This window comes from Lampetra fluviatilis, chromosome 16 (genome assembly GCF_964198595.1).
Source record: "Lampetra fluviatilis chromosome 16, kcLamFluv1.1, whole genome shotgun sequence".
Taxonomy (NCBI): Eukaryota; Metazoa; Chordata; class Hyperoartia; order Petromyzontiformes; family Petromyzontidae; genus Lampetra; species Lampetra fluviatilis.
Genome location: NC_136290.1, coordinates 11,029,148 through 11,044,390, shown reverse-complemented (window position 1 = coordinate 11,044,390; position 15,243 = coordinate 11,029,148). Strand labels below are relative to the sequence as shown.

The 15,243-nt window shown below is 46.4% G+C and overlaps 1 protein-coding gene across 1 annotated transcript in view; it reads left to right on the top strand.

The window, feature by feature from the left end:
* Positions 1–15,243, top strand: part of LOC144936408 (bile acid receptor-like) — a 74,841-nt gene that overhangs the window by 14,636 nt on the left and 44,962 nt on the right. Inside the window, exon 2 of the mRNA XM_078863457.1 lies at positions 1,359–1,814. Within this exon, the coding sequence (XP_078719583.1) occupies positions 1,359–1,814 (456 nt within the window). The remainder of the gene's footprint in view (positions 1–1,358; positions 1,815–15,243) is intronic.

Here is a 15,243-nt window from a genome sequence, read left to right as displayed (position 1 = left end):
CATGTTTGCATAGACCACAATACCTGCGGTCATAATGCAAACAAAAAACATAACTCTGATGATGTATGCACTGTCCTTGAAGTTGATTGGTCAATACCCGAGACAGCTTTCCTAGTCTCACATGGGTTGCGCCTTTTGGCGTCATCTGTACGGGGAGGATGCACGGCGCTGTAGAGGCGGATCGTTGTTGCCGTTGAAACTCTGGATTTCGGGCTTTACGTGCGATCAGCGATCCTCATCAGCTCGGTCTATAGACTGCTGGATGAGGGCCTCCCTCTACCGATGCCGTCCCTCCTTTAAGTTCACGGATTCACAGACGTTTGTTTGCTCGCCACTTAAATTCTACATCACGGCACCAGCCAGAAATTTGCTTAAAGCCAGATGGAATGTCAATTAGAGCACTCCGTTTAAGCAAATTGCTGCCTCGGTAAATAAACCAAAACAATAATAAAGCAATTCTCAAGGTACATGAACACAATTATTGAGGAAAACAAAAGGGACAATGTTAAAGGTAAAAGTACCAACGCAGAAATGTTTTGATCGCGTCAGTGCCGGTGGAAATATCTCCACTAGAGGAAGCACCGGAGAGCCCCTCTGGATTGTATTTGGCCTAATCTTCCAAACTAGCCAGACATTCTGGAAGAGGCGAGAGTACGCACACGTGACCCCACCGTTCGCGATCTGCCGACTAACTGTGGTGTACCCTCGATTTAAAGCTTTCGTGACTGCAGGGATTCATCTTCTTGGTTCTTTCGGTAAAGTCACGTAGAATGGAAATAATACAATTATAAAAATAAAACATAATGAAATAATTCTCACGACGTTTCGGCCACAACGCAAGTAGCCGTCCTCAGGTGGAGAACAGGTCTGTCGAGGAGACAGAGTCATTCAGACTCTGTCCATTCTACGTGACTTTACCGAAAGAACCAAGAAGATGTGGTGTACCCATTTCAACTTCTGGGTGGACCGAGGCAGAGGGGAGGGATTTAAGAAACCTGCACCGTTCTTTCATGGTGTGCAACTTTCTGACCCGACCCTGCTAGGTATCTGCGAAAAGAGCATCATAGCTCATCGGATTTGTCCAGGACATGTATGTTGACTTTACCGAAAGAACTAAGAGTATTAATCCTTGCAGTCACGAAAGCTTCAAATCTAAAATGTATGTTGAACTTATTTCGCACCGTGCGTAGCCAACCCGCGCTAAATAAAGATTCTGATTCTGTTTCAAATTCCACACGGGGCGGGATGATGGAACGGAAAAGGCAACCAATGCGTCGCGAGTCCATCGTCCTGACCGTGACAACCGCAGCGGCGTCCACCAACCCCTAAAACAACGGTTGTGCCCCCCTCTCTCGCAGACGTCATATCGGAGCACATGGCCCTGTCTCTGCCCGAGCTGGAGCTGCAACTGCTCCAGGCCGGCACCTTCCCGGACGTGCACTACGACTACGGAGGCCTCCCCTGCCCGTACGCGCACGACTCGTTCGCCGCCGTCGAGCAACGTTCGCCGGGCAGCCCGCGAGGCGCCTACCACCGGACCCACAGCGCCCGGTGGCCAGCGGAGACGCCCGGCAGGATGGGGGGCCCCAGCAGCAGCTGCAGCAGCAGCAGCGGCGGCAGCGTCGCGGCCAGCGTGGGAGGCAGCAGCACCAGCGGGAGCCCGCAGCCGCACCTCACCGAGATGGAGGTCGCTTCGTCGAGCAGGCAGCAAAGCGGAGGTCGAACGGTCAAGGACGCCCAGGACCTGTGCCTGGTGTGTGGGGACCGGGCCTCGGGCTATCACTACAATGCCCTCACCTGCGAGGGCTGCAAAGGTGAGGAACACGGGAGCAGGGCCCGGAGTGGGCTTCGTCCGTGGGAATTTGTTTCCATTTCTCCGCTGCTCCGATGATTTTCGAAAAATGTGTTGTTTTTCTGTCTGCATTTCTGACCTCCTGACCTTCTGACTCTCTCTCTCTTTGTCTCTCTGTCTCCTAGCTAGATTTAAAACACTCTGTGTAGTCAGCGCTCATGGTAATATGTCCCAACCACCAATTGCAAATTTTTTCTTTTGAAGTTGGTTGTTCGTACGTCTTTATTTTGCGTTGCCTCGCCGTCACCATTAATCATCGTCCTGTCGTGAATGTACGGCTTTTGCAAATTGATGCTGTAAATTTCGATTCGCTGTTGAACGAGGATGACCGTTCATCTCACGGAATTAACTCTCGAACAAACTCGGGACTTGACCGCGGTTAATATTTTCTCAGGTTGACGGCACTTTTGACATCATTAGATCTCCTTTGGCAGTACCAAAATATAATAGGGTTTTCCAATTTTTTCTGGCCAAAAAACTAAAATCTTTTTACAAGGATTCATGTCTGCATTAACCACAATACTTGCAGTCAAAATGCAATTGAGACGAGGCTCAAAAGAAAGCTGTCTCTGGTGTGGACCAATCCGTTTCAAGGACAATGCATATATTATCAGAGTGTGTTTTTTGTTTGCATTTTGACTGCAAGTATTGTGGTTAACGCAGGCATGAATCCTTGTAAAAAGGTTTCAGTTTTGTTGCCAGAAAAAAGTGGAAAAACACTATTATTATGGCACTTTTGACGTTTACGTTATCCGGCTGCTGTCTGCATCGCTGCGGTTATCTTCAGTGATATTTTGACCGTACGGATGTAAGAACTCACCTTCCTCGAATCCATCAAGCATGAGATGATTAACCAGAACATGCACACGCGAGGGTTCACAATTATGGCACCAAGGCCCTAAACGTTTAAGATGCCCTCTGCCTGCTACCTTGAGCCGTCTCTTCTGGTACAATCCGTTCGTCTGTGCGGCACGAGGCAGGTTAACCTTCTGTCCTTGGAAAGTCGGCCTGTTCTGGCTAAAATAAGAATGGTCGATGTACATTATTGAACATGCTGGTGAATCAACTTTTGTCATTCACCACTCATCAGAACTTGTGAATAATTTATGGGGAGAGTGCCCGTTGAGAGGTAAGGCCCGAGGGGAGTTCTCCGTGCGGTGGAGTAGTGTTTTAACTTCATTTTTGTGGCCAACATTTTTTTCTTAATTCCTAACGCTTTTCGTGGCATGCATTGGTTTTTTTTTATGAAGCAATGCACGCATTGGAAATTAATTGATTCCTACTTTTTGGTAGTGAAACGAGCTAAATAAGATGACGCAGGCGAATTGATTAAGTGGAGGAGGAGGTGGTAATGATAATGATTTGCTAATGACGACAGATGAAGATTGACGCTGCCATGTCCAAATAGACTGCTGACGAACTGTTTCACTGACAACAAAGCCAATGGAACTCTATCTACAGCCGGATGAGGGATGTTGTGTGTTCTTCACGAAGTATCACCGCTGCTGATATGTAACAGCATCATCTCCTGTGCCAGACTTTTGGAGAAGCTATCTCTGCCATATTCGACCCCGGCACAAAGACACACACACGGGACTACTCGTTTTTGAACAACGAATATAAAATCCACCGCAAAACAGATGGCGTGTATGTTATGGTTGATACACCCGTAGCGGTATTAACCAGGGCTGTCTCTGGGCTCCAACTGTGAAATCTCTGCAGCAAGGGCGCTGCCGCTGGAGCAATTTCGCTGCCGTGCTCCTTGTTTTGTGAGTGTGACGCCTTCGTAGGGGGAGAGCTGTGGCGTCACGGGCTAGCGCGCTGCGCGACGAACCCGGCGACCCGCCTTCGATTATAATCTGAACCGGTCATGGGCCTTCTCTAGGTCGACTCAGCCTCAAACGGGTACCTGCTGGCCACTCGCCCCCTTGTGTGTCAAGCCGGCCTTCATAGGTGTCCGCTAACAGCACTTGCTCCAACAGTCTGTTATATGCTACACCAAGGATATTTCTCTTTGTCTTCCAATGCCTGTGATGGGATTCATAATGGAGTGATTGTGGAGGTCGCTCCAGTGCCAGAGGGCAAGGTGAACAAACACACCTCTGGGGCAGGACACCAGAGCATGAGCTACGATACCTGGAAATGCGTCGAGCACAATTTGTCCTTCTAACTGTCTGAGCTCGGGTGTTTGTGCGCTGCGTTGGTAAACCCATAACGTAGAGCTGAGCACGTGGCCGAAATCGATACGAGTCAAAGATTAATGAAGATGTTTGTAGCGCGCGTATGGAATTGTTTCGTATCAATATTTGAGGGGTGCAGAAGGTCACATCGATTCGGGCTTCTCTTCTGACATCCACGTCAGTTCAGAATTTCATTGCGGGGGTTTGGTACGCAAATATTTGACGAGTGCACGCGCACGCGAATATGAAAACAAAAATACGCCGTGCGAGATAATTATACAATTCCGCGCTCTGTTCCAAATGCTTTTTGTATTAAATCACTGCAGTTGCCATACCCAAAGTACTTATTTAAATGTTTTGATAGGTGCAGTCTATTTACGAATTAGAATTAACTATTTTACTTGGCATTGCGTTTGGCAAGTAAGGAAGCATTTACTCTCCCACTGAAATTTCATCGATTGTCACAATCGAATGTCATAACTGGGTTAATTCATCCTTTTTCCCCATCTTATTCGTATTGTTTCTCATGTTTCCTTCTTGTTTCTTCTGTCCCATTCATTGCATCAGTCTTCATGTAACAAAAGTGTACAATTTACATACAATTACGACTACTGTGCATTATAAATAGCAGAGGTGGGACAAAGTCATTGTTATGCAAGTCCAAGTCGAGTCGCAAGTCATCAAATTCATGACTCGAGTCTGACTCGAGTCCAAGTCACATGACTCGAGTCCACATCTCATAGGTGGGACAAAGTCATTGTTATGCAAGTCCAAGTCGAGTCGCAAGTCATCAAATTCATGACTCGAGTCTGACTCGAGTCCAAGTCACATGACTCGAGTCCACACCTCTGATAAATAGTAATGTGACAATGTTTTTTCAACATAAATGATCAATTCCGCACCCACAATTGGTTTTACCCATCATGAGCAGGAGAACAAAGTGTAATCTACGCTTCGATACGTGCTTTAAATTTGTTTTTTATTCATCTAAATATATTTTTGTTACCTGGACAATCCCTCAAGATGTAACATCTCATTTGGCACGCTGTCCAGAGTTGAATGTAGCATGCCTATGCTCGTTCCCTGGCTGGCAATCGGACAATCTCATTCATAATATCTGTCCACCCGCTTAAGGAGGAGTTAAAAACGCGCAGAGCGGCACAAGCTACGGAACTGCAGGTCGAAGTACCAGGGGTGACCCCAATGAGCTTGGGTGTCGGTTAGAAACACATATCGCGTCGGCGGGATGAGTGGGGGGCCCTGAGCTCGCTGACTCTGTGCCGGGACGTATGGGCGGAGTGGTGAGGAGGAGGAGGAGGAGGAGGAGGTGGAGGAGGAGGAGGTGGAGGAGGAGTAGAAGGTGGAGGAGGAGGAGGTGGAGGAGGAGGAGGTGGAGGAGGAGGTGGAGGTGGAGGAGGTGGAGGAGGAGGAGGAGGAGGAGGTGGGAGATTAGCAGGAGTGGGAGGAGGAGGAGGAAGGCACAGTGGGGTCACGATGGTGGCAAATGCGAGGAGCCCTCAGGGCTCTCAGTAACCTCGCCGGCTCCAACCCCACGCTCACCCGCATCACCACCTCATCATTGCCGCCTTGCACCCATTGTAGGGGGGGGGGGGGGGGGCAGTGCTCGCTTCGTCATTCCGTCCATGAAATATTAATTGTACAAGTTGGTCCCGATGTCTTGTGACCCCCGAGTAATTGACCCCTCGCAATGTTTCTCTCTTGCTTATTCATTTCTGTTTTCACATCCATTTGTGTCCGAAAAAGATGAAGTTTTAGAGAATTAAATTGGGGTCACAAGACATCTGGAGCACTCTGTATATTGCGTCGTGATTATAAATGTGTGGCCCTCACTCTTCGACTATTATGATGGAATGTTCTTGTCGTTTACAAATTTCGTTATCCATTGTTGTGGAAGGACTATGGGCAAAAGTGAAATTGACCTTTGTGTTGGGGAAATGCTCATCGAGCCTAATGTAATTTTACAAATATATATTACAGTGCTTTGTCAGATCTGCGTTGGATGAAGGCCTCTAATACACCGTATCGGTCATAGAAGTTTCTTTATTACCATACTTCATCCTTTTGGTCAGTCTTGTAGATTGGTGAAAGGGGAGCCCAAGACCTGTTCAGATCTCGAGCCCCATTGATGTTAGCAATGACCAGGAATACACATCTCCACATAAATATTTAATATTATCAGTCATCAGCCTATGCTATTTCCAGACAAATATTACCCAGCTGCCATTTGTTTAACCAGGGAAACTTTGGACTGGCTTTGAACTTCAGGATATCATCAGCAGAGTCAAGCACGCTTAAGCAAATACTGACCGAATGTTATTGGTTGGAGGAGGAGCACTTCGTCTGCAAGATGGGGTACCGTGTCAATGCAAACATCGGCGATGGATGAAAAAAAACTGTTTTCGTATTTTGCCCACGCAAATAAATACGAAGAGTCAGTCAATTTGTCCATCGGCACCATCTTATAGACATAGACAAATATCACATGATAAATATAACATGTTCGATGCTCGGCAGGCATTGAATAACATCCCAACAGGGCATTGCATGCCAAAACCAAATCAAATAACACGAGCATTGAAACTGCCCAAGTAATTAAAACGCTCAAAATACCGTACATTGCGGGAGTAACTGATAAACTAGCCAGATGTTTGGAAAAACAAAACATCCGAGTCAGATTTGGCACGGTACATAAAATACAGAAATTAATATCTGGTACAAAAGATGTGTTACCGAAGCTATCATCAGAAGGTGTGTACAGGATTAACTGCACGTGTTGAAAATGTTATGTTGGGCAAACAGGACGAATGATCAGCACAAGACGAAAATAACATCAGAGAAATATTAAACACTCCCAAATACAACTGTCATCAGTAGCAGAACACGCGTGCCAACAAGGACACTCAATTGATTTTTATAATATTGAAATTCTGTGCAAAACTAGCTACTACTGGCCAAGACAAAATTAGATTATCGATCGAAATTGAAATAAAAAATTATAATTTTAACCGTTCGGATAGCTACCGCCTTAGTGCTGCGTGGAAGCGAATCATCAAATAGTACATTGTTTAAATGCATGCCTACAAAGGGCAGCGTACTTCAATAGGGATTACCGTTGGTAGGGCTATTTTAATACACAATAGACAGGAAGGACAAGATCAAAGGGCTCGCATAATGCACATGCATAATGTACGTTGACTCAGTAATCCCCCCTCCCCCACCACTTTGCGCAAGAGCGCAGAAGCGTGGTCACCACTTCTACGCCTCTATATAAGGAACGAAACAGGTGGACTTCTCCACAAATCTGGCTGTCGCCTGATGAAGCTAGTTGTAATTACTGGCGAAACGTCGTACTCAGACTGTAAATGTTGTGGCTTGGCTCTCCAACACACCGGTGTGCTGTACTAGTGACGAATTGGCCACGTTCTGTTTACGTGACAACCCTTACTAGTTGGCTGTGGTGGGTGGTGGCGGGTTTAACGACACATTTATATATTTACGCGATCCAACCCTCCTACGTGTTAAACCATTCCATTGTGGTTCTGTGAACATAACAACCGCAATCCGAACACTATCCATTCTCAGCCAAACTTTAGTGCGAAATAAGATTATGAATTTTCGTGTTTTGGAATTATACTGGGGTTACAGAGGTCAGTGCAGCAATTGTTAAACCATGATGTGTCAATAGATATCAATTCATAAGCGCATGTCATACGCGTTCCATTGGGTGTGTGTAAGAATCGATATTTTATTTTTTATCCACAACGATATACATTCCACTGTCCATCCACTGCCCGATAAAGGCCTTTACACACACCGTGTCAGTCACGGGGATTGTTTGACCATACTTCACCTGGTCGGCGTGGGTGGGTAGAGCGAGTGCCATGAGCGTTGCGGATTGTGACGCTCCACCTGCGTTTACACCGCTAACCGTCGCGCCACCACTCGCTCCGCCCGCCGGACGCCAATCAGCTTCATCGGCATGGGAATCGAACTGGGAAAGCCCGCCCCATTGTCTCGGTTTCCTCGCAAATCTTTCCCGAGTGCCTCCACAATTCCCTTGAATCCTCGCTCCCCGTCCCCTGTCCCCTTTCCTTTCCCCGCGCCAACCACCGCTGGGTAAGGCCGTGCTGTGGTGGTTTTTTCTTTCTCCCCTATCGTCATTCCAGGCGACAGGCTTCATACATAAATGATGGGCCCTTCCTTACGCACCTGTCAAAGAGGGAAAAGGGCAATTGATAAAGTGCTGATTGAACCCCATTGTGTGTCGGATGCATTCCCGTGACCCGGCGGCCCCCTCAACTCTCAGGCTGCATCTTTGCCTTGTACAATGAGTAAATAAATAAATAATACATTTTACGCAGCATTCTGCGTTCTCACCTCCCCCCCCCACAGCTGTTAAAGCAGCGTCAACATTTTATTGTAACGTGGACTAATGCTAACTCGCTGAATAATGCGATACAATTGAGGAAGTAAAAGTAATGTATTATTCGTGCGCATTGCTATTGATAAACTAATAATGATGATGTCCTTCCCCTTGGATGAAGGTCTCCCTTCATACATGGAAGGTCTCCCCTCATCCAGCAATGCAAATCATGGGGCTACTTACACAACCGACCAATGTGCTTGTCAGGAGAGCAACCCTGAGATGTCCTGCAGCACCACAATGCCACTCCCCAAGATTTGACAATGCCAACACCCAGACGCGGTGGTCTTTGCAGACTATTTGGATAGACCATATAGGTTGGATAAGAGACACAACAACGAAGACGGAGGCCACTTTAATGAGGGCATGTTGACAAAGGGGGGAAGATACTCTTTGTTTTTTTTCGGTAAAGTCACGTAGGTGAAAACAAAATAAAATAAAACAACTAAATTAAATCGCGACGTTTCGGAAGCAACACAAGCATCCGTCAACAGGTGTGACTGCTCCAGCACAATTACTGTCGCGTATGAAGAGAGCTATTCAAATCTAGAAAAATAAGGGGGAAGACTCAGGACAGATTTAGACATCACTCACCACTGCAGTGAGCCGTGACATGGAATCGAACTCTGGTGGTCAGCTTTACAGCGCCTTTGCGCTCGCCGCTGCGCCAACTGCTCTACCCCTTGCTGTGATTAATAGGCAGCAACATACCTATGAGATCAGTCTCACACTTTTAAAGGTGTACAGATGGCAGCAATTACAAGGCAGAATAAATCTGTGAGCATTACAGGAGAATAACAATTTAAATTTCTTTTTGGGCAAAAAAAAAATCTATCTCGGCGCGTTAGGCAAACTGCAGACAGCTGTTAAAACACTGCTCGTTTATTGCAGAAATGGGAATTGATAACAAAACTGAGCAATGTGGGGTCATTATTCTTAATTTATTTAGTTAAATCTCCTTTTATCGTGGCAGTCCGTGGTAATGTACTTTATTTTTGTTAAACTGAGCTTCTATCAAGTCTGCTTGATAGCAGATCAAGTGTGCTCACGGTTCAAACGAAGCATGAAAAACGTTGTGTTGATGGTTCGTGCATAACACGAGGCGATGTGTACATCGGCCATGATATATATTCAGACTCAGAACTTGGTGTCTTTTTTGCAAGAGGGACTACAGCCAAAAATCCGTTGGCAATGCCAGCAAGTTACAGGGCATTGCAGGGTGGGGGGATGTCCAATCTAACACAGAGCTAAAACAACAACATATTTACACACGGAACCCATGCCAGGCATTTACTGCAAGCAGGATAAAAAAAAGTGTTTTAAGTACAAATCAAAAACAGACGCACTGTGAAAGAAGGCCTCTTGAAGCCATTGCTATTTCTCACGAACTCGCGATGCGACAATCCATCCAGCTCCTCCACACGAGCTGATTACATCACTACTCTACACAGCGGAGGGGGATGTGTTCGTTTCCCTCCTTGGGCTTCCACTCCATTATTAGTCTTGACCACAGCCATCATGCCACATGTCTAGGTGTCCTGTCCAAACTCGCTTATTTTTTGTGAAGTCAATCTGATGTCTCGAACTGGTGCGTGTGCTCCCAGCCACGTGTTCTTCTTTTTAAATCCTTTAAATTAAGTTCACTTGCTTGCTTGCTTGCGTGCTTGCGTGCTTGCTTGCTTAGGACCGTGCAAATCTTTCGGTCGTTTTTTAACCCACTTCCCGTGATCCAATCGAGCTGACATTTTGCACACAGACTCGTTGTGCGTGACAATAAATTTTCGTGAAAAATGTTTTCCAAAATTTTACACTGTTTAGGGAAAATGTTTTAAATATTTAATTACCAATTGCTTAATGATGGCAGACAATCATCTGACCCATAGGTGGCAGCCATCTCAAGCCAGAGGACGAGAGGACTCTAGCCGCCCCGATGCCACGCATATAAAGGATTTATAGTGAAAAACTTTGTTTTTACGGGTTTATTTTTTTCCATTTTAGTCTTCCACGAATTTACCTCGGCGTGCCTCCTTGCGCACTTTTCGGCTTTGTTTCAATATTTTGTCACTGCCCACGTGTCTGACCCATGCGTCATTTTAAAGTGATGAAAAACACACCATTGTTGTTGTTGTTGTGCTGTTGTGTTGTGCTGTTGTGTTACATGTGGGTCATACATTTATAACGAATGCGTTATTTTAATACGTGGACAGGGAGGCTTCTCGACATTTTCTAACTACGCTGATAATTTCACTCAAAATTCTCTCCGATTATCATGGTTGGCTACGTACGGCGCGAAAGAAGTCCAACATACAGTTCACACGTTTCCACTAAGATGACCGTGTGCTGCTGTGCAGGTTTGCAACTCTTGTGCTGTGCCGCACTGAACTCAATTATTTTCCGTAAGAAGCTCCGAAGCACGCAGAGCCAAACTTCGGGCATCGTGTCGAACAAACGTGCGGCGCAGCCAGAACACACAACGAGAGAGCCGCCTTGGTCCAAACCACGGGGCCCCTTCGGCAGTGTCAGCATGGCACAGGCAGAAGGCGATGACGTGCTCATACTGAACGGGCCGCCAACAGAGATGTTGCGCCTGTCCACTCACGAAGACCCTCGTGCTCGGATGTTACCCACCGTTCTTCTCCATGTGCCTGGGAGCATCTTCAGGAAATGAATATTCATGTAATTCTAGATTTGAAGCTTTCGTGACTGCAAGGATTCATATTCTTAGGTTTTTTCGGTAAAGTCACGTAGGTAAAAAAATGTAAATTAAAATTAATGAAAGTAAAATAAAATAAAAATCACGACGTTTCGGAGGCAACACATTTACTTGATACAGCAAGCGTGCTGTGACGGTTCCACCTGAAGACGGAAGCTTGTGTTGCCTCCGAAACGTCGTGATTTTTTTTATTTATTTTTAATTTTAATTTACTTTTATTAATTTTATTTTTTATTTTTTACCTACGTGACTTTACCGAAAAAACCTAAGAATATGAATATTCATGTCCCGAATATTTAGTTCCACCGCAATCACCAGCAGCAGTATCACCAACATCTCTGCCATGCCTAACACCGCTATCAACTCTGCCACCACCACCACCACAATCAGTAGCATGGAGCTCTGCATGAGCCCTGTATAAGTCTATGGGGTCTCTGTTGTCGCTATTTGGGCCTCTATGTGAGTGGTGGGTCTCTGTGTGAGTTAATAGGAAGCTCATTTTATTTACACAGCATCTCAAGACGCCGTGCACATCATTGCGGTACAGCACACGGGGCAACTACACAGCGCCAGGCCCGAACCCCCACACTAGTAGAGCCCCCCCCACACCCCCTTTACAAGCCACATCTCCCCCAACCTCTCTCTCCCCTCTCCCGACTCCTTTATCTTCATTTTCGTTCGGCTGGGAGCCCGCTGGAGTGCGACGACACGAGACCGATCAATAACGCGTCCGAACACGTGTTTGCGATTAGGATCGCTGGGCACGCGTCCCCTTCTCGTGGTGCGTTCCTCGCTCGCCGAATTTACGACCCCTGTCCACTCCCCTCGTCGCCCAGCAACCCCCCCCCCACCATACCTCGTTAGGGAGGAATAATATCACAGCTATTAGAGGAATGGGCGGGGGAGGAAGAGGGGGTTGCACGGTTTGCTTGCTGTGCTGGTTAAGAGCGAAGCAGGAGGATTGCCCCACAAACCGTGGCTGTCCGCCTGATGATACTGGTTGTAATTACTGGCGAAACGTCGTACTCGAATTGTACATTTTGTGGGTTTAATCTCCGGCACACAGCCCGTGTGCTGTACTAGTAACAGTGCCGGATTATTCTAGTAGCAAAAGTAGCTACATATGCTACGGGCCCAGCACTTTCAAGGGCCCCGCGCTGAATGCGTTCAAGGTATCAATTCCGGTTCAGTGATTCTGCACTTGCTCTATTACGATAGTACTATGCTGCCTTCAAATTTTATGAACGGCTGGGTGTTTAAGGTTAGCGATTTGTCGTATTATCTGGCTGTATAGCAAATAAAAAAATACAATTACTTTACTATGCAAGTAAAAAATGTGTTTTAATATTTATGGGGTTTTTTTAGGGCCCCTTCATAATATATGCGACAGGCCCCGCACTAGCTTAGTCTGGCACTGACTAGTAACTAATTGGCACGTTCTGTTTACGTGACGAAGCTTACTAATTGGCTGTGTCGGGTGGTGGTGAGTTTAACGACACATTTATATTTACGCGATCTAACCGACAAACCTCTATTATGGATAAATATTGATGGCGAAAGCCTACATGTTGAACTGGTTAAGACACAGCAGAAAGCCGCGCGTATATAACCGGTTTTATCTACTCGCTTATAGTAGGTTTTCGCAGTCATTCTTGGGTCGCGCCGCGTGTGGTTCGCCGAGATGTCCCGACGTTCCGCTCCACGGGTCTGGAAGCTTATTTTCCCGACACGTGAAACAAAACTTCGGACATCGTGCTGAACAACAACACACCGTGCAACCTGAAAACGCATCGGAGAGGATGTTGCGTCGGTTGTGAATATTAAATAAGTACGGTGTGTTTTGTGTGTATGCGTTCGCTAACAGCACTTGCCCCAACAGTCTGTCAAGGCTATACGGGGGGTCTTTGTCTTTGTAGCGGAGATTACCAGGTAACTCACGGAGCTGATATTCTCTCAGAGCCCCTGAGCCGTCAAATTATGCTAACCTGGCTTGGACTTCTGGCGGCCACTTTCTTTAATTTATTTGTTTAAACAGGTTTCTCAAATCGTACGAGTTAGCATCCCCAGCGTTGTCACCATTGGCTATAAAACGTCTATGCCCCATGAAAAGCCACCGATGAGACCAAAATGTGCTTTCATTAGGTTCTGACCGTCTTTTTCTTCTTCATCATCATCATCTTATTCATGAATGTTATTCCTATTTTTAGCTCTGTACGGAACTTTGCGACCTCCGGGTGAAAGTTGCGAATTGCGTGTTACGCGCGCGCGTGCGTGCGTGCCGCAGAATATAAATGTGCACGCGGGTGCACACGCCGTGTGCACGTGCACACGCGGTGTGCACGTGCACACGCGCTTACACACACGCGCTTACGCACACGTGCAGACGGGAGACCGATAATTACATTTATACAACGTGTTGATGAACAGCGGCATAGCTTTTGGAGCCGCAAGTGCATTTCCATGGTGATTTTAAAGGGGACTTGGATTATTGCCACCTTGTTTAGCATTGCCTCCGGACGCGGTTCTAATTAGTGGTCCTCTGCAGCTGTGCTGACAGCTGGTGGGCTCTCATCATCGTCTTCATCAGCCACGTTATATCCACTGCTGAATGAATGCCTCGTCATGTCATCGCTATCCCCTCCGTGGTTCCGTGGTGGACAATCCTTCCATGAGTCGACCCGATTGTTCCTTAATTATCTCGTCTATCGGCCTGCTATCCCTTCAGGTGATGTGTTCTACCCAAGCCCCGCTTATTTTCTGCAGCAATGCGATGTCTCTGATCTGCATTGGCTCCATCATCCACGCGTGCCTGGTTTCCAAGCGTGCGTCTCTCCACGCCCGTTCGCGCACTCCTCAGCTTCTGCTTAGTTTGTGTGTCGGGGTCGCCGGGTTCAAAACGCGGTGCGCACACCACCGTACCACCGTTGGACCCCAGCGTGTAGGCGGAGGGCAATAAAACCGTAAGTTAGATGATGATGATGATGATGAAAAACCACATGTTAATGTTATGAATGAAAATATTGCCTTCATCTCAGCAATCTGAACGCATCGTGTCATCCATTTCAGGTTTACACGTAAGCCCGTTGTTGAAAATGATATGGAGCTGATGAGCGAATATGAATAATCCATAATAGAGGTTGTTGGGTTAGATCGCGTAAATATAAATGTGTCGTTAAACCCACGGATTTATATTCATGCGATCTAACCCAAACATATCTTACGGATAATATTGGTCGCGAACGCCTACGTGATAAACTGAATATGAATCAGTTTGTAACTTGGGAGTTGCGTTGGATCTCCATTGAATCCAATGACAAATATCAGAGGTGGTGCTGCTGCATTGGGGACCCTAAGCCGCAAGATATTTTTGGGGAACCCCCCCCCCTCCACCTTAAGATATATAAACTCCTCGTGAGATGAGCGAAGAGATATATGCATGAGATTAAGGTGTAGCGAGACGCGAGACGAGAGATACAGATGAGCCAGAGATGTAGTAAAATTAGAGTGATGAAGACAAGATACAAAGACGGTGTTAGATGGTAGCAGAGAGCAAGGGACAAGATGGTTGGCTTGTTACGTTTATCAGGATTTGAATTTGAGCTGATATTTGGTTCATCACAATTTTTTTTTTACACGAATGTAGAGCCCTTTGCGCTGCTTGGGGCCCTGAGCATTTGCTTGGTCGGCTTTTGGCTGGTGCCACCGCTGATGAAATCACTGGCACCGTTTGGAAAGGCGTGGAGTGTAATGCTCTTTTCCGTTCGCCCGTTTCAAATCGGGACACCGAAGCCACTATTATTTTTTTTATCAGACCACAATTTTAACCAGGTCAGCTGATTCTGGCATCAGTGATGGGTACGTTGACCCAAACAATAGGAACTCGCCCCAAATTGTTTTCAACTGGCTGTTCTGTAATGTTTGTATTTGCCTTGTGGTGCTGGTGGCATGATGAGCCAATACACACGCTCATTGGTCCCACTGTTAGCTGTCGGTCATACCAGGAAATAAACCAGTATGTTGTAAATTCCTTTCTCGGGTGTTAAAATGATAAATA